Genomic DNA, 25712 nt, shown 5'->3' with positions numbered 1-25712 from the left:
AGAACCGGACAAAACAGGACCATACAAAAATATGGTCCAAAAGTGACTACATTCCGAAGACAAACGATACAAAATCAAACGGAAGCAAAACATAACAAAACTAGCTATCAACATGATTCTCATTCGCAAGAATGTTCCCCTCCAGTCGACTTCATGCCTCCTGCATCCCTCGTCAGGAGGTCTTTCCGATACACTATTGTGTGTTGGATCCCGCCTGAATCTCCTAAGGTGAAGTTGAACACTGATGGCTCTTATGACTCACAAGCGCATCGTGGCGCGGATGGAGGAGTGGTACGTGATCATACTGGCGCTCTTCTACTTGCATTACTCCTCTGTTTCTAAGGCTGAGCTTGCTGCGTTGCTTGAGGGTCTTAAGTTAGCTGTTACGTTGTCTACTCATATCTGAGTTGAGCTGGATGTTGCGACGCTCGCTTTGTTCACGTCTGTTGGGCATCACGGTCATGCTAGTATTCGACATTCTGTTGCGTGGATTCGACAGCTTATTCGACACTGGCAGGTTCGATTCACTCACATCCATTGCGAGGGAAATCGTCCTGCGGATTTTATGGTTAGGCAAGGGCATCAGGCCCAAGCACTGACTATATTTGATTCAGAGTCTGCTCCTCGTTATTTTCTTGCTCGTGGGAATTTACACTTTCTCATTTTCTTTTCGCAAATGAAGAGATAATTTACATCAGTGCATTAATTATTGATATATTTTCATATGACATATACTCCATCCGTCCATAAAAAATAATCTATTTTTACAATTTTGAGAGGTTCACAAAAATTAGTCTCTTTCTATTTTTGGAAAATGTCTATCACATGATGGGTCATTTTCTCCACTCACAATACAATTAATTATTACCATTTAAGTGAGACCATTTTTTCACTCACAATACAATAATTATTTTTATTAAAATCGGTGCCGTCCACCTTTGGGACTATTTTTGATGGACGGGGGGAGTATTATTGGTAAAAGTTTGATAATTCTGATGTTGAAATTTAGGTGGAGTCCACTTTTATTTTATTTTATTAGAGGAATAAAATTTCGATGAAAATGATTAAAGGGTAAAAAAAATGGTGAATCCTACTTTTTTAAGAAAATAGACACTTATTATGTGACAATTCAAAAATAAAATGTAGACACTTGTTATGAGACGAAGAGTGTAAGTTTTAAGATATACTTTCTCTGTCCAACTATTATTATCCCATAATTTTTTGACATATAAATTAATAAAAATGTGTAAATTGGTTAAAAGTTGTAGGACATACACCTTTTGAAGAGTTAATTATTGTTTTTCATGAAAATGAGACAACCCACAAAATGGTAAGTGGGACAGTAATAGTGGAAGAGATGGAACATGCGACAAGCTTTATGGTAAATATTAGAATTGAGGTTGGTTAATTTAATTTATTTTATTATTAAATTTTGATTATTTTAGTGATAGGTAATAGGTTTCTAAAATTTAAAAATAAAATATTATATCAAACTTCGGTTAAACCAAAAATCAAATCGAAAAAACGAAGTTTAAGTATGGTTCGGATCGAATTAGTTGGAAGGAAAATTTTGTTTTGGATCAGTTGATATTTTTTAGAAGTTTAGATGATTTGATTTTGGGAGATTGGATCGATTTCCGATCGAATTGACTGATTGCACACCCCTAGATTCGGGGGTTGTAGCCCTTGAGCTAAATGTTTTTGGGCGGTCTGTATAGTTCATTTTTGTGTTTAAGTAAAATTTTTATGGTCTTCAGAATTAGAATTTAGTCACTTACTATAAAAAGTAATTGTTCTAATTCTATTGATTCAACAAGTAAATTGAAAACACAGAAAAAGCTATACCTATGCATTTTGTAAAGAAATTGTTTCATTTTCTAGAAAAAAAAAACTAAATTTTATTATTAATATAGTTCATAATCTTACTTTAATTATATGATTGACTCAAACTTAGCGTTGGAACTTAACGAATAAATGAAAAGGAAACAAAAATAACACAAATTTAATAAATTAATATAACAAATCATCATAAAATATTAAGCAATTAACTTGAATGTTATACTCCCTCCGTCCCAATAATGTTGTCCCCCTTTCTTTTGGGCACGGAGATTAAGAAGTGTGAAATTAGTGTTGTCAACTAGAAGGTCCCACATGTTTAAGAAGAAATTAAATATATCCTTGTTTCTTCCTCATCTCCCCGGCGACGGCAACAGTAGGCGGAGCCACACCTGCGCCGCCTCCTTCCCCGGTGTCGACATGGCCCCCAGCCTCATCGCCGCCTCTCTCCATCCAGAACAGTGAACCAAGAACACAAGAACACAAAACCATGAACAAATTTTCGTCTTTGCTAACCAAGAACACAAAACCAAGAACAAATTTTTATCATCTTCATTAACCAAGAACAAAATCTGGAAAAGCCAATAACAGAAAAATCAAATTTCTTCAACAAATATCTAGAACATAAAAGCTAAATTTCTTCCAACAAATTTTCCATCGTCTTCACTAACCGGGAGAAGGCACCGCAGCGGCAGCCCTATGGCTGTACAATCGCCGGAATCGAAGGGGTGGCATTTGGATTTGGGGATTTAGGGCTCGGAGGCGGAGAGAGAGGTGAAGACGGCAGCCCGTCGCTGCTGCTTCGTCAAAGGGAAGCTGATGGCGGCTGGTTCAGAGGAGTGAAATGGGAGGAGGGAGGGAGGTGGTGTCAGGGGGCAGAGGTGAGTGGCGCTGGCGAGAGGGCAGAGGTGAGAGAGCGGGGGAGATGGGAGGGCGACGCGAGTATGGAGGGTGGAGAAGAGAGAGAGGCAAGAGAAGGGGGAGTTTAGGGCTTAGATCTGTGCTCGACGGATTTACAGAGGGGGAAGGGGGGAGACGGCGGCGGCGGAATAGAGGGGGAGCGAATTTACAGAGGGGGAAGAGGGATGCAGCGCCGGTGAAACAGAGGGGAAGGGAGCGGCGGTGACTGTTGAGTTACAGAGGGGGAAGAGGTCAATGGATTTACAGATGGGGAAGCTGGGAGGCGGCGCCGGCGGAACAGAGGGGAAGGGAGCGGCAGCACCGGTAGATTTACAGAGGGAAAATGGTAGAGCGGATTTAGAGAGGGAGAAGGGGGAGGTGGTAGAGAGAGAGCCGTAGATGGGTAGACGTGATTTTAGAGGGGGAGTTTAATTAAAATCATGTTTAAGCAAAAGTTAATTAGCCCTTAAAATTTACCTAAAAAGGGAATGTGACAAGATTATTGGGACAAACCAAAAAGGAAAGTGAGACAAGATTATTGGGACGAAGGGAGTAACTATTAAATTAATGCATTATATTATCTCTCATATAACATATATATATTAGAATAAAGCCGACACTGCTCATGCATATATACTGTTGCTTCAGATTGTGAGTCTTGGGTGATTACTCATATTTTTCGCGAAGGGAATCAGTGGCGGATTATCTTGCTTCAGATTTGACCATGGAGGGTTATTGGACCTCGCCTATTGATGAGATCGTTACACTCGTGCATGAAGATCTCTTTACTTCTTTCTTTACTCGCGTGGTGGCTTAGGTTGCTCGGTGTGTCGTCGTTTTTGGTGTTTGGTGTATGGGGTGTCATGTTGTGGTTTTTTAAGGGCGTTGGTGCGCTAGCCCCTAGTTGCATGCAGTGGGATTAGATCTTATTGGTGTTCTTGCTTTTCGCGTGTCTTGTTTTACCAAGTCCTTGATCTTCTTACCTTTGCTCGTTTGGTGCATCTGTGGGGGTCGGCTTCGGCTGCACCTTGTTTTTCCTTTGCTCTTCTTGATTTCTGTTGTTTGTTTTTATTTGGCATGCGAGAGCCGGGGCTATTTAGGGGTTATGGTCAGGCCGGAGCCTTTGAAATAGCTCCAACTCAGCTCTCCCGCCATTCTCTTTGTTGGACTGCTCTTTTTCCTTTCTAAGATTTTTTTCCTTTTGGGTTTTCCTTAGATGAGGTTTTAATGAGGCTCGTTCCCTAGTCTGCTCTTTTGTGCTTTCATGGATTGTTGTTTCGCTTTTTATTTTCTTTTTAATAAAATTTCAATTCAGCAGAAATGTTTCTCCTTTTGAAAAGACTAAGGAAAAAAATGTTTAAGACATTATTCATTTATTTAGATGTCAAATCACGACGAGTAATACTCCATTCGTTCCATTTTAACAGGCTCACGGAGATTAAGAAATTTATTTTTTTAAGAGGAAAGTAGTATGATTCATACCAATTAAATATTTTTTTATTTATTTAAAATAAAAAACGAGCCTATTTTAATGGGACATCTCAAAAAGAAAAACGAACCTATTAAAGTGAGATGAATGAACTAGTATATAACATTAAGTCTTCAAAACAATGACCCCTTAATTATCGTAAGAGTTGGTAAGAACACTTTTTAAAATATGGATATAAGAATAATTTTTAGTCCTTAGATCATCAAGATCTACGATTGATTCGTAATTCTGTTGGATGAACTCATGGTCCTGAGTTCGAATTACAAAGGTAGCAAAAAATTATTTATCTCACAATTCATACCTACATAAAATTTATACATTGAAAATTATTCTTATTTCTTATTTTAAGAGGTGTTCTCATGGTAGCCCTTCCCTATATATATATATATAGGGTGTGGTTCTAGAGAGAACTACATTATTTGTGAGAACGGGAGAACCATCAAATCTAATGCATTCATTGTAAAAATTAATGCATTCGCTGTTAAAATTAATGCACTAAAAAAATTATAAAAAAATGCTCCCTTCAGGATTCGAACCCAGGTTCTATATTCATCCAACAAGATGATGCATCCACCGTAGATCTTGATGATCGAATGGCTGAAAATGGTTCTCCGTTCTTTTTTTATTTATGGTTCTTTCTTGAACCTCTCCCTATATATATATATATATATATATATATATATATATTCTAGATAGAACTACATTATTTGTGAGAACGAGAGAACCATCAAATCTAATGCATTTACTGTAAAAATTAATGCATTCGCTGTTAAAATTAATGCACTATTTTTTTTTTTTAAATGCTCCCTTCAGGATTCGAACCCATGTTCTATATTCATCCAACAAGATGATGCATCCACCGTAGATCTTGATGATCGAATGGCTGAAAATGGTTCTCCGTTCTTTTTTTATTTATGGTTCTTTCTTGAACCTCTTCCTATATATATATATATATATATATATATATATATATATATATATATAGCGGGTGGTTTCCACAAACCCCTCTTAGTATATAACTTAAGACCTTATATTAACCCTAGAACTTGTAGGATCTAACGACTAGGATCAAGTATTAAATATTTCCACTTATTCATTTTATTTTAGCAATCAATTCACGCATTAATTCGTCCTAAGGGTAGATTTGGCATCACCTTTTAACTTTCCAAATGGCCAACTAAACATTTCCGAAAACCATGCCTCATTTAATTGGCATTAAGATGTGATATGATTGAGATTAACCATATTCATAACAATTGTATATTTGCATGAATTATGTGTTATTTATGTATGAATTATTTGGAACAATCATGTATCTTTCATCTCTCCAACAATATTGTCCCCATCTTTACGCCAATTAAAATAGGAAACAAAAATCTGTCAAAACAAAATCTCAACCTAATTATTTTTTGTATTTGTACGAATTATTTTTTATTTACGTATGAATTTTTTTAATTTATGTATGAATTATTTATTTTAGCCTCACCCTATATGTGTTGCATGAATTATTTGTGGTTTTTGTATGAATTATTTTTTAGTTACGTACGAAATATTTTTTATTTACGCATGAATTATTTTGGTTATCGTACGAATTATTTTAGCCTCAACTTTGATGGTATGAATTGTTTTTGATTTTTTTTGTACGAATTATTGTTTAACAAAGCTTTTTAATTTTGGAATGCCACTAGCAAATTTGATCGTGATACCTTAATTAAAGGATGAGATAGTTATTATAATAATGTAATTACTTAACTACCCTATTACCTAGCCTAACTTATTTAGCTATTGAATTGGACGTGAAGATCTGACCGAAATCTGACCGTGGGATTAATCAAATCCAATGGTCCACGTTGGGTCTTATTTTATAGCTTAATGTTGGGTTTTATTATAGCCTAATATATATATATATATATAACATTTAGGCCTTCTTCATTGAACTTTAGCCTATATATATATATATATATATATATATATATATATATATATATATGGGAGGGTTAGATTATAAACACTTCTTAACATATGAACTGCGAACTAGTTAAAATGTATGACTTATATGTAGAACACGTCTGAATTCTCTATGTAGATGTCTGAATTGTGAAAAATAAAATATTCGCTATATATGAGATTCGAACTCACGACCATGAATTCATGCAACAAGGTGGTGAATCAATAGTTCGTTGAAACTAACTCTGCAAGGTCTTAGAAATTTCGTCCAATGGACTTTATAATTTTCTAAAATATCGTTGAATGCATAAAAGTACGTTGTTGATCACAATATAGTTACCAAAATGCCCTTATGAGAGTTTAAACAAACTAAAAGAAGTCCTTGAATTGCACGACCAAAATCATGCCCCAACGAATACTCCATATGATTGAATCAAGGATATTCTCAACGGATATATATGAGACTATTTCTTGATAACTAAAGGAGACAACACTTTGTGTGTGGAATAAAGTGGAAGGAAGTTATCTACAAGTCAAATGAAAAATTTGCATATAATTTCGAAGTCCCCTCTATTACTATTATTTTATCTAAGATCTCGCTGAATATATGAAACCAATTCCAATTTTATTTGGCTCTATATACTTCCTCCGTCCATAAAAAATAGTCTTAAAAGTGGACGGTACGAGTTTTAATAAAAATAATAATTATATTATAAGCAAAGAAAGAGTCTCACTTAAATAGTACTCCCTTTGTCCACGAAAAAGTGCCCTACTTACCCCTTTTTTTGTCCACGAAAAAGTGCCCTGTTTACCTTTTTGTACATTTATGCTCTTTACTTTTCAATTTATTTACAACTTATGTTATTAATAAATCCACATTTTTATTTAATCTATGCAATTAACCCACACAATTAACTCACTAATTAAAACTACGAAACCAACTCCCCCACACCTAATCAATCCCATTTCCCCCAAAATTAAATTACGCTTTCTCTGAACTCAAACAAGTAGAAGAAATACACACAAATCCTCCAAATTTTATCTCCAATTGTATCTACATCCCGATTTAATGGCTTTTGGGCTATGTGTGTTTGTTGATTAGCTTAATGGAATAATAAATATGTTCTGAAAATTAACTTCAATTCACGTGTGAATTCCGCACTACAAGAAATTGAGTTTTTACCCACACATAATTACCCACACATAATAATGTGTGGTAGATCAACCAAACATAATTTCAAAATGTGTAGGTAATTCACACAAAAAAAATTCATTAGTTATTGACATTTAAAATGTGTGGCAAAAATATTTTCGTGACATTTATTATTTTACGGTTATTTTTAAGTTTTATTTATGTATAATAAAATTTATTTTTAAATTTGTTGCGCCAACGTGACAAATTAATAAAAGTTATTAACCACGCATAATTCTAAATTATCCATGTGTGGGTAATAATTTTGTAACGTTATTTATTCTTGACATGTAAGAAACGTGGGAAAATATTTTTAGCTACATTTATATTTTGGTTTTAATTAATTATTTATGCAAATCTTAATTGATGTTTTACCCACACATATTTTGAAAAATGTGTAGGTGAAACAATTTGAAACTTTCAATTAGTTATGACATTTAAAATGTGTAGCAGAAAATTTATTTGTAATATTTATTATATGGCGGTAATTATTTTTTAAGTTTTATTTTATTTAATGAAGTTTATTTTTATATTTGGTGTGCACCTCTATTAATTTTTTTTAAACCACACATAATATATGTGTGGATAATAATTTTTATATTTATATTTTGACAAATTAAAGTAAATCTAATTTTATTTTTATATATTAGTGCCAACTAATCAATTGATTTCTCTACAATTATACAATAAAATAAAAATTAAATAGTCTTTAACATTAAAATAGGCATAAAAAAAACAAGAATGAATATGTTAAAAAAAACACAAGAATTAAAATAGGCATAAAAATTAAATACTAGTCTTTAACATTAAAATCGAACTCAATAAAGAGTAGGATTATTTAAACTCTCAACAACTAAAAGATAAGAAAATATTAACAAACTAATCAATGTCATTAGGCCTACCCCTATTGTAAATTTTTACCCCACTCAAAACAACTTTATCAGCTTTCTTAGTACCCGTGCCGGCATCCAAATGGGGCACTTTTTCGTGGACGGAGGGAGTAGTGTTTATAATGATAATTAATTATATTGTAAGTGAAGAATGAGACCCACCATGTGATAGACAATTTTTATAAATAAAAAGACACTAATTTTTGTGGACATCCCAAAATAGCAAAAATTGACTATTTTTTATGGACGAAGGGAGTATTAAACTCCCATCGTTCCCAAATATTTACCCATTTTACCATTTTAGTATGTTTCCTAAATTTTTAATCCTTTCTATTTTTAGTAATAGGGGTAAGTACCAAATTCCTCCTATCGAAGGCGTCCCTATCGCGTACGGGACCCTATAGTCAAGGTAAGCGCTGTTTACTACCTCAATGTGGCAAAATCGAACAAATTTCTCATCCGTCACTTAACGAACGTTAACACCGTTAGAATATATATATATATATTAAGGTGGGCCCCTATCGTTGTGTTTTCCGGCAACGATTCACATTCTACGGCGGAGAAGCTCCGCTTCTTCCACCGGATTCACGGCCGCACACACATGACTCTCAGGCGGCGCTTCCTTCTTCTTCTTCACCGGCGACAACGAAATTTTCTATAACACCATCGAGTACAAAAAAGTCAAAGGGTGTTATAGTCTTTTAAACTTAAAATGACTATATAACTTATCTATTATAAACTAGGGCTATAAACTTATGTTTTTATGAAAGATGGCTATAATAAGATTTTCCTCAACGCCGCCGCGTGCCCGGCTCCCCCGACGAATGGAGAGCCACTATCGTATCTCCCTTTTCCCTCTTTGAAAACCCTAGCCCCAAACCATGACAGCTCTTCCACCCTTCTCTCGATTCCGGCAACTGCTGTGGCCGGTGAGGCCAACCACCGCACCCAGAACCGTCTCTCACTCTATGGCTCAGCGGCAGACATCGCCGCCCGGTTTACAGATGACGGCGCCGCCTCACTACTGCGTTCATGCCACCGCCGTCGACGCCACAACAGTCGGACAGACTGGATGGCCATCGCCAACCATTTCTCTCCCTCCGCCGGACGGACAGCAGTGTCGTGCCACTGCCGTCGACGCCTCAACAGTCAGCAACGATGTTGACGGATTTCAGCGTCGGCAACGGCGAATAAAAAAAATCTAACGGTGTTAAGCACCGTTAAAACGTAGGGGAAGAGGGGAAAATTGGTTCGATTTTGCACGTTGAGGTAGTAAACTGTGCTCACCTTGACTATAGGGTCCTGTACGCAATAGGGACGCCATCGATAGGGGAAATTTGGTACTTAACCCTTTGTAAAATTTCTCCACATAACCTTATAATAAAAGTAGGATCCTGGCTTCTGGGTTCATGTTCTCCGAGACCTGAGGTCCTGAGTTCGAGTCGTCCATTGCGTGCTCTTTAAATTTCTTTATTTACTTATGTAATTTATAAAAAAAAAGGGATCTTTGTTTGACTTACAATATATTCAGCCACATCATTAAAATTTGTATCATTTTTAAAATGATAAAGATTGGGAGGCAGAGCCAGTAGACATTTTTTTAACGATAATATTTTAAAAAGTTAATTAATGTACGACAATCAGATAATACTCGATGAAATCATACTCGAAACAGAGAAATATAATTGCGTGTACGTGTGTTGGTCAAGCGGTAAGACCTTAATAACTAAGGTTAAAGGTCTTGGGTTCGAATCCCCTGTACCGCGCGGCCGTTAAATTACTTTATTTAATATTGTTAATTTATAAATAAAAAAAAGAAAAAAAAACGTAATTACATTTTGAGGTAAGCTCTGTCAATCTCGTGCAACTTTTTGGTCTATGAACATGCACCAAATGATCAAAGGAAAGAAGAGTTATTGATACAAATCGAATGAATTCATTTTCATTGATTCGCAATGCTCACCACTACGTACATTCTTCACTACAACAGAAAAAGGAAAAAAGATTTACACTTTCCACAAAAATACAAGCAACCTTCACACATGAATTTTGTAAGAAAAAACCAGCAAAATCGACACGCGTTGCCAAGAAAGAAAAGGAAAAAAAAAAAAAAGAGAGGATAATGTGAAGGGTAATTAATTAATAATTAGAGGCATGGACTATACAACTAGCTCATCTACTCATCCCTCGTTCAACAACCGGGGCCGTGGTGAATCCTTGGTTTTGTTTATCAGCATTGCCGTCCCATCCTATAATTAAATAAAGTTAATTTTAGAAATTGAGATGAGTCGTATTAATAAATTATATTATGAAAAACGTAGGTAGGTACCGAGAGACATGTGGAATCCACGGTTTGTAAGCTCGCGGTACTCTTGGCAAAGGGCGCAGGGCTCGCAGCAGCCATGGACGAGGATATCCGGGCAGGGTGTCTCGGGCAGCTCCAATTGCCGCCTCATCTTTGTGCGGTAGAAGCATGAATACATGCACGGCCATCCCGTCACCAGCGCTATTATCGTGTACAACGCCCCGCTCGCACCACATGCTGCAATCACAATGCTCAAATGTGGTGATAAATCAGAATAGATTAATCTGGAACGTCATATTTTCAAATATTATGAATGAATCTAATTTACCATGTAAATGGAAAATAATAAAAACCAGTATAAATCTAAGTCACTTATAATGCATGAATAGTTGTTCAAATATGAATTTAAAAATTTTGGAGGGGACAAAAATTTCGCCATATTAACTGAAGACACTATTCATGCATTACAAATATTTTATTCGTAGATTTATATTGATTTATTCGTTATTTTTAATTTCACGAAAATAATCATTATGACCTTAACCTAATCATATATATATAATAAACCAAAGCAAATATATTGAATCGTTTGCACTTTACTCCTTGAGGATGAAAATCTTGGCAAAATTCAAAATTCAATTTTAGACATTAACTAAATTCTCAATCTGTCAAATGGACCATCCAGAATTATGATGGGTCGCTATATATGTTTTGGTGGCCTGACTCCGACTATGGGCCTACGTATTAGAAATTCGAATTCAATTGGATCTGGCAAGTGGGCAATATAGGCCCTTATCTGTCTAAAATTAAGATCATTCATCCTAATTACTCCTATATTTCAATTATGAATAATAACTTTAATTAAAATAATAAATCATAGTTAAAACTTTAATGAACTTTTTTCCGTCTACAAAAAATTATTTATTTTATTTTTAATAAGTATATCACACACAATCCACTAATTATAATCTTTAAAATTACTACTAGCTAGATGTCAACCAACCAACCAATCATTTTAAACTGCAATAAAAATAGGATCATCGTTCTATTTATGATATACTCAACCAATTTATTAAATTTCATGCCATTATCAAATGAGTATATATCTAGTTTGTGGAGCGACTAAGTATTTAGATGTCCCACCAAATTATTTTACCTGAGTGATATAACATCTGTAAATTTCTGTTGACAGTTTCGAGTAATTTAAAAAAGAAAAAGCTTCACTTACAAGTTGACCCTCTATCAACAATCTCGGCAACCTGTCCAAATGTTATGCAGGGGCACCAAAATGTCACGCAAGCTGCACAAAATTGAAATATATATCATCAATAATCAACTAATACAAAATTTAATTCTAACAAATCATAAAGAATCTCTGCGCGTGGGAAAAAAAAATCTAGATATATATAATGGTATGCGAATATATTTCGACGGTAGAAAAAAAATTATATAGCATAAAAATGTGAAGTTACTATTGGGAATATCTTCGACACAGTCAAAAAGGCCGGTGCTCCATTGGCCGGGAGCGCCGCCGTGACCCCGCCGTGCGGACGGTGGAGGGATTGGTTGAATGTCATTGATTCCGGAAGGAGTGACTGGCGTGCCTACAGGAGGCGGCAGGTCGCCGCCGTGGGGTGGTGGATATTTCTGACCATCATCTGTAGGCTTAGAATAGTCCATGATTATTCAGATTTTCATGGCAAAGATGCAAATTATTTGTGGTGGAATTCTTTATATACATTTTGGACTACTGGAAATAAATGATTCATATCATTTAACCAATGGCCTCCCACAAATACAAAACTAGATATATTAATCATCGCTATTATTAGTGGTTCCTAATCCACTTATAATGCACCATTGGTTTCAGGAATCATATATTCTGGGACTTACTAATTTATCGTCATTCAACAATACTATCATACCCGTTAATAAGAGGCTTTCTGAGGATTATAATTACACAAATTAATTATTTATAGTTATGATATATACCCATTAATTCTTTTTCCCGTAATACGAATATACATAACTAAAAGAAGCTGTTTAATTTCCTCCAAAAAAAAGAAGCTGTTTAATTATTGAAAAGTCCCAACCATGCATACTTCAATCTATAAACACATAAGTCTAGGTTTCAACCCCATTGCTCCTTCTCCAAAAAATAAAATAAAAAAATGTAGAAAAAACAAGGATATAATTGCAAAATAAAAAATAAAGTCGAATGTTAACTGCTACTTTAAAGGGTCATATTATAATTACGAAGTGAGATTAATATTACAATATTAAGACATTTCAATTTTTTTAAGTTTAATTCTTTTCTGAAAACAGAGAATGAAAACAAACAACTTGGTTCTCTTTAGTCAATGAGAGAGAATCAATATATAGTAAATAGAAAAAGTGATATAAAAAAATAATCAAACTTAATTCTTATAAGATACAATAGTCGCCTTTACAACTATTTTTGAAAAAGGAATAGTTTTACCGTGAATTTTAACAAAACAACTTTCGACCTTTAATATTCTCGCGGTGGAAAAATCACGTTCTCATGCTGGTAGTGTTGTCCAGGATAGGCGGCGCTATCATCAGTCAAGAGAGACGACAAAATGTACTGTTACGATAGGCGGTGGCGATGCCACTATTGCTGTGGATGTGCGACGACAAATTCTCGACTAGACACAAGTCAAGGCGGTGCGGCTTGAAAGCATTGTTACCATGAAATTTAATTTCTTAGTCGTGGACGGTTTGTAGGTTTCGAGTGAATTTATACTGGTGTACGAGGGAGAAATATACTAGTTAACATTTTTACGTTTTACTGTAGACAGACACAACGAGTAAGTCAATACAATTGCTAACTTTTTAGGTGACTTAAGATCGACACACTAGTCGTGAGCTGACTCAGTCCAGATAGTGTTTTATCATAATAGAATTATACAATTTTCAGAGTGACAATCAATTGACAAACCTACTAATAGCTGAAGAATTTATTAGTTGGTATAACTAATTGTGTGTAGAAAGTGGTGGCTTTAGGGTGCCTCCAACAATGATCCCAATTTCTAGTTTCTAAATTGTCACATCACTGCCATATTAGCTTTAGAAACCCACCTACTTTTTTCTCTCACATCTCCTCCAACAATAAACCAGTTTCTTATTTTTTCATGGTCTCACCATAATACACACTTAGGGGTGGGACGGTACGGTATACCTTAATTAATTATTCATACCTTATACCTTACATTTACCTTCGGTATGGAGAAATTTCATACCTTTACCTTACCTTTACCTAATGTATACCTTAGTCCGGTATACCTTTAATGACGGTATGAAAAAATATCATACATTTACCGTACCTTTGTTTCGGTATATCGTACCATATTTCGGTATACCGCAGTTTCGGTAATACCGCACTTACGATATATTGAAATTGATAAATTTCAATACGATAATATCAATATTTTTTTAAAATCTGCTTACCTAATAAACAACATCTAACAAATAAAATGTCAACAATAAAACTCAAACGCAATAAAACAAATAAAGTACTAAGTTTGTTCCCGTCTCAACAATTTCACAAGTCTACAAAATAATAAAATTAACATTGTCTACATTTCAAGTCTCAACAATCAACTTCAACAAAAACAAATTCATAACTTCAAATTCCAATAATGTAGAACAATAATGATAATTATATAATATAGAATATAACTATGTAACTCAAATAAGGTGAATAATATACTATAACTATGCTATAAGCCTATATTATAAATATAAACAATACTGTATAATTCAATTATATTAAATTGTATGACCTATATATATATATTATATTATGATAATTTTTGTATTGATGATATTTATATTCTCATACTTGTATATATATTCATGTAATATATAATAAACTATATAGATGTTATAAGTTAGATGATATAATAAACTATTTATTGTACAACAATAATGTTAATTATATACTATATAATATAACTATGTAACTCAAATAAGGTGAATAATATATTATAATTATGTTATAAATTCATGTATTATATTTTAGTGTTAATATATAAGAGTAGCCACAGTAAAAATAAATTTTACCCACTAATATAAAAACTTAAAAAAGTACCCACATTTACATTTTACCCTTACATATAATTTTTTTATAAATACCCACGAATTCACAACCAAAATAAATTTTGGTTGTGAATTCAAGCTTTAAAACTCGAATTCACAATTGAATAACAAGTATTGGTTGTGAATTCAAGTTTTAAAGTTTGAATTCACAACTATAAATAGTGTTAGTTGTGAATTCGCGTGAATTCACAACCCACACTATTTCAAGTTGTGAATTCACAATCAATATTGTTTCAATTGTGAATTCACAACCACATCGATAATTCAGTTGTGAATTCATAAACCTGGTTGTGATTTCAAGAATATTTGTACAAAATTGCGTGATTTTCAACAATTTCTTCAATTTTTTTTATTAAAATCAAATTGAATTCAATTTTTCCTCAAATAATCTAAATAATCTCCTAGTTAACTCGAAGAAATTGTTGATCAAGTCAATCTGCAACAATTCGCTGATCCCCTAATTCACCAAATTCACTCAAATTCACCAAAACTCCCCTCAAATTCAACAATTTTAAAATAATTCACATGGAAATTATACACATTCGCCCCATTCGTTAAGTAAACTGGAAATTGATGGCAGAGGGAGATCGACGGCAGCGCATGCGTTTCTCGCCGGCCGTCGTAGAAGAGAGAGAACGAGAGAGAGTGGAGAGAAAGAGAAGAGAAAGAGCGAGGCGGCGGCGGCAGCGACGCGGGCGAACGACGCGGCGGAGACGTCGAACTTGTGAGCGTCGAGATCTGATCACCGAGCTTCTGATCGTTGGCGATGGTGAGGCTCGAGATCTGATCGCCGAGATCGATGACCTTCTCCGGAGCCTCGACCGCGGCGATGGGGCGGACGGCGGTAGAGGTGCGTGTAGACAGAGGAAGAAAGAGAGAGAGACGCTGAGATTGGAGATGATGAGAGGAACGCGCGGTGACAACGCCGATGTTGCCATGGCCGCCACCGCCGTGCTCCAGTCGATCTGCCGCCTCGATCGTCTCTGTGTGTGTGAGAGAGAGAGAGAGAGAGAGAGAGAGCGCTAGTGGGGGGAGGAATGAGAGAGAGAGAGGAAAAAGCGTGTAGAGAGAGAGAAATGAGAAAATGAGAGGAGGCTAGGGTTTGCACATTCATATAGAAGGGTAATTTAGTCCTTTAACACAAAAAGTGGGTGTTTTTTTATGTTTTTATTTGAGTGGGTAAAATTTATTTTTACTATATAAAAGTGGCTATTTTCAAAATTCACTCTATATTTTATTTATTTAAGACTGATGTTGTGCATGCCTGTCCGATTTTTCGAGCTGTCTTTCCAGATCTTCCACTATACGCCTACACTCTAAAGGACACATCAGTCAAACATCAACAGCAATGAAAAAAAAAAAATAAATAAAATCCTGAAATAATGTCTAAGTCCTATCATAAATATTAAAGTAAATTCTACACAGTCTCCGGCAACGGCGTCAAAAAGTTGATCACTATTTTAACTAGCGACAAAACTGCAACTAAACAGTGTAATTGTAACACGAAAACAGCAAGCAGAGTATCGTATCCACATGGACTATTATGACGAATCACTCTAAGTAATCCTAAGTAAACTCTAGCAATATTCAGGCAAAGCAAACAGATTAAAGGTTTTAATAAAAACTAAACTTAGAACGTAGCAAATAAAATTCAGGTAAAGAAAAGTCAATTGATAAAACAACTGATCCTAGGGTAGTAATTCTATTAACTAAATCCACATAATGAATCTATTAATCCTATTAACCAATTTAATCCAGTTATGATGAGAGATCACTTAATTAATCAATTACTCTCGCTAGAGCAGCAACTATCGTAGATTAGTAAATTATCTATCTCTGTTAGGTCTCAAGAAAATCTACTAACTCCCAATAGTTCCTAAGAATAGCTCCCTATGATCCACCTATCTCCGCTAGGTCTCAAGGATCGTATCATACATTCCTGAATCCGCTAAACAGTTATCTCCGCCAGGTCTCAAACCGAATAGCTACACATGCAAACTATTGATCAGATAATTCACACGAAATCAAACACCAGGAATTATGAATCATAAACTGAAAGTTACATAGGTAATAACATTTAAATCACATTAATTCAATTAACTATTTACAAACACTAGAATCAGATAAGAAAACTAGCTAGGCATATCAAAATAAATTAAAAGCATAATAAATAAGAAAACAATAATAAAAACTGAATTATATAAAATCCGGAACGAATGTTGAAAGACAGCTGAAATCTTGCAGGAAAAAAAAATTAAGCTAATCTATGGAAGCAATAAAATTCTAAGTCTAAAACTGAAAAGATGGAGAAAAGAGGTGAACAGATGTGTCTACTAGGTCAAGAAAAGGACCTATATATAGGCAGAAGAGATAAATACATTGTAGAACTCGAAAATACTGAGAAAATCCGAAAATCCTGAAAATTCGAAAATTCCCGTCTGACACTATTCATTGCTGCGCGCGACTTTCTTATTCAGGCCATATCTTTCTCGTCCGAACTCGGATTTGCGAACCGTTTGCGCCTACGAACTTGTATCGCGATGATATACAATTTTCATTAAGACCAATAGTCTAAATTCGAACTCCATATTTTTGTAAAAATCATCAAAGTACGAGCAAGTATCATATTTCACAAGATAAAGCAATTTAAGCACAAAACAATCATCAACCACTCAATTCCCATAAAATTGACATTATAATAACATTAAAAACCATGGAAAAATGAGTGTTATCAATAAGTCACGCGTCGATCAAACTGCCACGGACGCCCCAACAAGATGTGGCTCGCTTGCATGGGAATAATATCACACAACACCTCATCCCCATACTTCCCAATGCTAAAAGAAACCTTCACTTGCCTCATAACTTTGATGACGCTGGTCTCATTCAGCCACTGCAAACGGTACGGTTTGGGGTGCTTCACCTCGGTCAGCCTCAATCTCTCAACCATGGCTCTACTAGCCACATTCGTGCAACTCCCTCCATCAATGATCATGTTGCACACCTTGTCTTGAACAAGACATCTCGTATGAAAGAGATTCCCTCGCTGCTCGCTCTTCTCGGATTGAGTTTGAACACTCAAAGCTCTCCTAGCTACCAACAGCTGTCCAACAGGTGCGAAAATCTCCTCAATCTCCTCTTCATAGTCGACATTCTCCAAAACTGGCATATCCAAATCGGTCTCCTCACCATCAGTCACAACTTCGCCGTCATCTCTCATGATCATAAGTCTCCTATTCGGATACTCACTCATAATATGCCCGAATCCTTGACACTTGAAGCACCTCTTATCTCGATTTCGACCATCGGAAATTGCCGGATTTGCTGAATTTGAACCCTCGTGTCGGGACTTAAAGAACGGCTTCTTTTTATCTCTTGGTGGCGTCTCCTTCTCTCATTGGTTCCCTTTTGACGAGGAACCATTAGAAACTGGTTGGAATTGCCTCCAATTGGTCGGATTCTGTTTCTGGTTGCTACTGTTGTTGCCCCTCTTCTTGAGTTGATTCTCTATCTTTATGACCATGTGAACCATATCCTCCAACTCAACATAGTGTTGCAACTCCACCTTATCATGAATATCCCAATGCAAACTAGCTAGAAATCTTGCCATAGTCGCCTCTCGTTCCTCCACAACATTGGCTTAAATTATGGCAACCTCCATCTCCTTGTAGTACTCATCCACGCTCCTACTGCCTTGCTTCAAATTCTGCAACTTGTTGAAAAGTTCTCGGTAGTAATGATTAGGCACAAATCGCTTCCTCATCACAACCTTCATCTCATGCCAAGTCTGAATAGGTGGTTCACCATTTCTCCTCCTACTCGTCACCAACTGATCCCACCAAACAAGTGCATAATCTGAGAACTCTATCGCCGCCAACATCACCTTCTTGAGCTCTGAATAGTTATGACAGTCAAACAGAAGCTCCACATTTCTCTCCCATTCAAGATACAATTCTGGATCGTTTTTCCCTTGGAAGGAGGAAATGTTCATCTTGATGTTGCCCAGATTGTTATCTTGCCAAGTCCTACCGCTATCTCTCTGCCAGTCCTCTTCCTCACCAAAATCTATGTCATCTTCTTCATACCGACGATACTGAATTCGACCTCCTCTACCACCACGACCTTCTCCTCGAGTGAAATTGGTCTCTTTGGAGTTAGACTGCTCGATCTGGTCGATCCTTTCATGCACCCCGTCCAACTCAGATCTCAAAATATTGCCCAATTCTTATCGAAGTGCCTCCATCATAAACTTCGTCTTTGGATCAATAACATGATGATCCTCCGTACCTGAAACCTGTTCATCTTTCTTTGACATATTGACACAGAAAAATAAACGGTTAGTAAAACAAAAGGACCTCACCACCTCACAAGCACTCGTGTATATCACTCAATATGGAATCACTCAGCACTCGTGTATCACTAAAATAAATAGCTTTTTCCGTCTAATAATCTCACATCTCTTTGCCTTTTTCCACTCAAGTTCTCTCTCAAGGAATCAAATTCCCTCAATCTACCACCCGAGTCCAACACCAACAATAACAAACGAGACCACCAAAAGAAAATGTCCCACAAGACACTACACCAACAATCTGACTCGAAAAGGCTCTATACTACCCCCACGAAGACGAAAGACACGAAAAGAACGAAAACTGAAGCTAAAAAATATGTTGCACAGGAACTGTGTCAACACGCTCTAAACTACCCAAGGAACCCGAAAAACACTACGAGGCACAATTCGAAGTCAGAAAAAGTGTACGCAAAAACTGCCCAAATAGACTCTACACGACTCAAGGAACCCAGAAAATACTACTAGATTTAATCAAAATTCAAAAAAAAATGTACGAAACTGTCCCAAAAGACTATATGACCCAAGGAACTAAATGAACAAAATTGCCGAAGATGAATTTTTGAAAATTTCTATACTTTTGTAAATATCAAGAACCAAACGAAAATATGAAGTATGGATGTGTATGGGCGTGCAAGATATATGTAAGATATGTATGGGCGAAAATCTCGCAGGAAGATATGTGAAAAATTCGAACAGATATGACAGAAGTATATGGAAATACGGAAAAGCTAAGGGCTGAAACCCTAAGTGTCTAATCCTAAAACACGAGAATATATGGAAAACGCGGAACAACAATATGTAATCACAGAAACCCTAAACAAGGAACAAATATGATACGAAACCCTAAACGCAGAAATAAAGGAACCCACGAAACTGAACAGAAGAAACCTAAACTTCTACCTTGGATACGAAAGGAAAAAAATGAAACCTAGATACGAACTCGGTTCTGGTGCCAAATGATATGATCCTTGCCGATCAATCAATCGAACACGTAAACGAAAGACTTGATAACGAACGATAGATAATGGAAGATCCCAAAACCTCTTAATCTAATCCACGTAATGATATAGGCGATGAAATCCCTATACCCCAACATGATGTTGACGCAGCAACTCGGGGACGATGAAAGACATCCGACGAGGGTTGGTTGACTCGCCGTTACGCCGATAGATGAATTCGTCTTGGAATTTCAAGTGGAATTCGAAAACTCTCAAGAGAGAATAAAACTCACAATTTTGATAAATAATAGTCTAATTTTCGGCCAACACATAAAGCCCTATATATAGGCAAAAACTAAACCTAGTCTAATAAGGAAACAACTTTAAATAAAACCCTAATCAGCCAAACAAGACCCTTATTCCCTAATTTTCGAAAATAACCCAATAAGCTAAACTATTGGGCTCTAAAATAACAAAGTTGAAAATAAAATAAATAAAGTCTTCCAACTTCGGCCTAAATGCAAATACATCAAAATCAAACATAAAGATGGGGCACCAACTCCACCATCTCCAAATGACTTCTTCTTCAACTCTTGCTTCTTCAACGACGAACCTTGGGCTGCATCAATCATGGTGCAATTTAAGTGTGTTGATTGTATGACAGTTGATATAACAAGTAAAGATACTGAAAAATAAAACACACAAATGATATAACGTGGTTCAGAGTAAATTACTCATACGTCCACGATCTTGATTGAGCAGGAAAATCCAATTAACCTTAGGATTCATTGTTTAATGGCTGCAAGTCAGTCAATTAGTCCGATAACTTTAGATTGATTCATAGGTTTTCAGCGGTATCTAAAAACTTTCTTATGCTTTTAGACGACTAACACTTCGTTGCTTACTTGCATTCTACTTCTAACACAATACCTAACTGATTACACAAGGAAATGTGTTTCAAAAATATTTTTCAACTAGGGTGAGCAAATTGTTAGAATGAGAACAATACACAAAGATTAGTTTGCTCGTGAGACTAGGCTAGCGTATACAAAAATGTTTGCCTAATCACTAAGGAAATGTATGTGAGATCTCAAGTAGACTAACTTGTAGACTTGGGAGATCTTCTGACCTTGTACTATTTCCTTGTTCAAAATTCTGCTGAAAGATTGTTCTTAAGCTTGAGAGCTTTGAAGACTTGAAGAATTTTATCGTGCAGAGTTTTGGTATTATTTGCATTTGGACTGTTGGAAAAATTCTATGTTTTGATGGAATGTCAAAATCCAATGATGGAACCATGATGATGACCAAAACATAGCTTATGAATATCACAAGTATTCTAAGCTGATGTAGATTACTAAAGAAGTCGAAGGCTGCTAGACCCACTTGAAGATTCAGTTGGAGTCCCAGGCTGTTGGGAAAAATCCCAGCCTGAAGGATCAACAATGCGGCTGAGCTGATCGGGGTTCGTGCGTAGGCCATAGTGAACAAGGACTTTGTTGTACTCAATGCGAAGCTGATGGAAGCATTAGATTAACCCAGCAGATTGACTAGAGGACAACATGTTGACCCATGCCCAGATTCACTCATGCCACGTCAACTCTTTTGTAAATAGGCTCAAAGCAAAGTCAGCCCCTAAAAGCGTATACACTTCCAAACATTAAATGACTCTGAATATGCATTAAAGGTGAATCACGCTTTTCAGAAAAAAGTACAACTGCTGGATGTCAACATCAAGTACGGATGTGTAGATCTATCAGCCATACTTTGCTACCACGGGAAGAATTCAAAGAGAACAACGGATTGAAATTTGAAGAAGGCTTTGTCCAACGGCTAGATTCACTCTTGGTCTATATATACATGGGAAGTAACAAACGTGTGGTGATGGTGGCGGCCAATATGAAGTTGTTGTGTACTATTAGAATACATTATTAAAAACCAGCAACTATAATGAATAGAAATTAGATCTTCTTTATAATTTCAAGTGCATAACTTGTGAATATATTTGTAGTTCATAGACTAGGCGTTTTCAATGTAAATATCCTAAGCCTAGCATTGAACACACTGATCCTAAGAAATTGTTCTTCATTGTAACAGTGTGTTCACTTAGTTAGATAAATCCCCTCATCTTTAACCTATCACAAAGTTCTAAAAACAAAGTGAAGAAGTAATGAGAAGTCGACGAGTAAGCTTCAATGAGAAGTTTGAAAGTAGACGATGTACCAGGATCACAATCGCGAAAATTACGAAGTATGATATCATAACAGCGTAAATTGTCAAGTATGGGATCACAACCGCGTAAATTGCCAACGAGACCACAACCGTGTAAATTGCTAAGTAACGAGATTGGAACCACGAAAATTGCTAAGTCAAGATTAAGGGATTACCCTGATGATTAAGGTCGTGGATGTAAGAGGAGTTGCTCCAAACCACGTTAAAATGTTTATATGTTGCACTTAAGGTTTCTTTTATTGTCTTGTCACTTGCATGCTTACTTTGTTAAACTAATTGTGGTCAAGTTGACAAGTTGTCCGTAAAAGAAAATTGTTTGTATTTTACAATCTATTCTTAAGTGTCAATATTGCTTTACTTGCAAAACCTTTCTACAAGCTGACCTTTAACATCACAAACTGCACATGCACAAACTACTTATCAAAACCACATCAGACTAACTCAAGTTAGATGATGTGAGAATCGAACAAAAGATTTTGTATAAAGTGAGTCTCATAGTCCACCGAATTCTGCATGATTTATTGAACGGGATCTCATGTTTGTCTAAACTGCTAATAGCTCACTTACTTGATGCATCAGTAAGATAACTGCAAGTTAGAAGACTTTTTCCTTCACTTGCTGACTCATTACTCCGAGAAACGAAAACAGTGAAAAGCTACAAACTGGTCTATTTCCCCCATATACCAGTACATACTCGCCCTGAGAACAACATGGACCCATGAGGTATATATAAGATGATGTCTAAGAAAGAGCCGTTGGAGAGCTCGTACAAATAATCCTTCTTTGTTTCACAGTAGAAAATTTTTACGTTAAAGGTTGGTGAGATGTTGATGTCAATTTTGAAACATCGTACACAATCTCTGAATGTGCGGATTGTCTGAACATTTTACGTCAGAAAATGTATGGTTCAACAGGGTACAATAATAGTTGTTTAACTTAGTACTTCAGGCATTTTTATCAGTTGTCTTGTATTAAGCTGATGAACTTCGATGTTGATATGCTAGGGAGTGTGCTTCTTATGTTTACATAGTTTAGCTGAAGAATCGGTATAGTGAGTCTACTAATGGTTCTTGAAAAAGAAGTCCATTGATCACCAGACTAGCTGATAGAAGTGTTTTATGCTCAAGGTCGCCTGAAGGCAGAAGATCAAGTGAAGAACTTAAGCTAATGACGAAATTAGTGTTACCACATCAGCTGAAGAAGATCAGTTGATCAACTATCAAGGTCTACTGAAGAAATGCAAAGTCAACCCAACATCTGTTAAAATTTAATAGAATCAACCTGAGACCTAGCTGAAATCGAGCGGAGCCTCACAATATATATGGAATTTCTGAGAAATGCAAATTGAAGTACAACTTTTTCATAACGCAAGTGTAGATTATTGCAAGAGATGAAAATAATGTACCATATCAAATTGGAAGATTTTCAATACATAAAGGCTCAAATTTTTGAAGATGTTCTATCCAACAGAACTATTCAGGATCGCGCCTCTAAATACCCAAAGACTCACGTTGGTTAACTATCGAAAATGCTGCAAACTTAAACTCTCAATCATTCAAGCTCTCAACCTTCGAAATCATCAACAACACAAGTAACCAAAATGAAAACTCAACGCTTAAGGTTTATAGCTCTAATACCAATTATCTCTTGAACCTTACTAGGCCTGTCGATCGGTTCGGGTTCGATTACCCGAACAGAAAATTTTGATTACCCTGAAACCGATTTTCGCCCATTTTCAATAACTGTTCCCAAATTGATTCAGGTGTTCGGTTACCCAATAATTGGTTTGGTTAACCGATTCAGTTATTTGGGTATCCAAACACCGATTTAAAAAATAAAATTCACATAAATTGCTTATTGGAATAATCGAACTTAAGTCTCCAACAAATACAAGGAGCAACTTATCCACTAAACCATGACTCATTCTTGTTTCTTAATACAACATAATTTTATTTTAACTAAATATCCAATTTTTTTTAACAAATAATAATAATTATTATAAATAAAATATATATATTTATATATATTGAATTATTAATTAAATAAAAATTGGTTATTCAGTTAACCGAAATTTTTAAAAATCGAATAACCAAAATCGATCCAATAATAAAAAAATCAGTTATTCGATAACAAACCTGAATGGTTCAATTCGATTATCGAATTATCCAATACCCGATATCCGTTTAGACAGCCCTAAACCTTACAATCGTTTTTCACAAATTCTAGGTGTTCTTCAAGATTATCTTAAACCTAGAACCGAGGAATCCGATCTTCAGAATTTGTTATTCATTATAAAAGATTACTCTTAGCTGAAACCACCTTCTACACCCTACCTTGTCAAAGATGTTAAGTTTTTTTAATGAAGGAGACTCAAATAAGCTGTAAAGTGATAATAGTCTAAAAGAAAAAATAGAATCCAGTCACGACCAGCTAACTTGTAGATCAATTTAAGGTTATCCAACTAATCAACTGACTTGCAACTCTAAAATAAATAATCATAAGGTAAAAGTGGATTAACTTGTTTATCAGGTCCATAGACGTAGGAATATTTCTCCAAACCATATAAAACATCGTGTGCTCTTTACCTTTCAATACCTTTATATTGCATATTGTTTAATGTCATCTTGCAGCACACTACTCAAAAAATCTCACCAGCATCTCTCATCAGCTGATCTGCACTCTAAAACTGACTAATCTACAAGTTGATTAGTAACTTAAAGGTTTTCAAACAACGCGAGTAGTCTAACCACCACCTTTTGCACAATATAAGTTATTTGTCTAAGTGATAAGTTTTCAAGCTGTAAGTATGTTATCTAATTGATATAGATTACTTTTGTGGATAAAGTTAGCTCACTTAAGTGTGTTAATCTAATCATCTAATAACTAATGTCTTGTGATCAGTCTTGCATCAATAAGCAAAGCAATGAAAAGTTTATAACTGCTATATTGTCTCACTCATTTTTTCCTCTTACGCACTAATATTTACGCATCTGGAACCAACAAAACTTATGTTTGTAATCTATTCTTATACGACAATGAAATAAAATATTTTAGCTTTTGATAAGAAAAATATCGAGTAGGCTTGTGATATGCGATGATGGGGATGAAGGATGGAGAAAGATAACTAACAAAGTCTGAAATTTAACAAAATGGATAGTAAAAACAACCTTTAATTAATTTAGTTAGTCCATGAACATTTTGACACATCTAACTATCAAATTATTGAGCAAACTATTTTTTCAAAGAAAATCAATATAGTAAAAGAAGATCATGCTCGGCTCGTGTAGTAACTCGCCTAAGATTATATTTATCAATAATCCATGTCAACTCAACCTTTATTAAAAAAAATATTTCTCTCTCACATACACAATTTACAACTAAACTCAATTCTATAACTTATACTTAACCTAAAATAAAATTTTCCTTTTTTATTATTTATTGTTACATATTATTTAAATCAATTTGTATTATACAAAAATTATACTCCCTCCGTCCCCAAAATAAGTTTCTCTTTGGGGC

The 25712-nt window shown here is 35.4% G+C and overlaps 1 protein-coding gene across 1 annotated transcript; it reads right to left on the bottom strand.

The window, feature by feature from the left end:
* Positions 1–10167: 10167 nt before the first annotated feature.
* LOC130996041 (protein PLANT CADMIUM RESISTANCE 2-like) lies at positions 10168–12312 on the bottom strand. The gene is made up of 4 exons (XM_057921544.1): positions 12032–12312; positions 11788–11859; positions 10584–10796; positions 10168–10503 (listed from the first exon to the last, which is right to left on the bottom strand). The coding sequence occupies exons 1-4, from the start codon at positions 12237–12239 to the stop codon at positions 10427–10429; spliced, it is 570 nt and encodes a 189-aa protein (XP_057777527.1). The 5' UTR covers positions 12240–12312; the 3' UTR covers positions 10168–10426.
* Positions 12313–25712: the final 13400 nt, after the last annotated feature.

Source organism: Salvia miltiorrhiza, chromosome 7, assembly GCF_028751815.1.
Source record: "Salvia miltiorrhiza cultivar Shanhuang (shh) chromosome 7, IMPLAD_Smil_shh, whole genome shotgun sequence".
Classification (NCBI taxonomy): Eukaryota; Viridiplantae; Streptophyta; class Magnoliopsida; order Lamiales; family Lamiaceae; genus Salvia; species Salvia miltiorrhiza.
Note: the sequence above shows the minus strand (reverse complement) of the source record. Positions and strands in the feature narration are given on the sequence as shown.

Coding starts and splice junctions, on each gene's coding strand:
- LOC130996041 (XM_057921544.1), bottom strand. CDS start 12,239: ATGGACTATTCTAAGCCTACAGATGATGGTCAGAAATATCCACCACCC. Junction 11,860..12,031: donor TGTCGAAGATATTCCCAATA/GTAACTTCACAT, acceptor AATTTTGTGCAG/CTTGCGTGACATTTTGGTGC. Junction 10,797..11,787: donor TGTTGATAGAGGGTCAACTT/GTAAGTGAAGCT, acceptor TTGTGATTGCAG/CATGTGGTGCGAGCGGGGCG.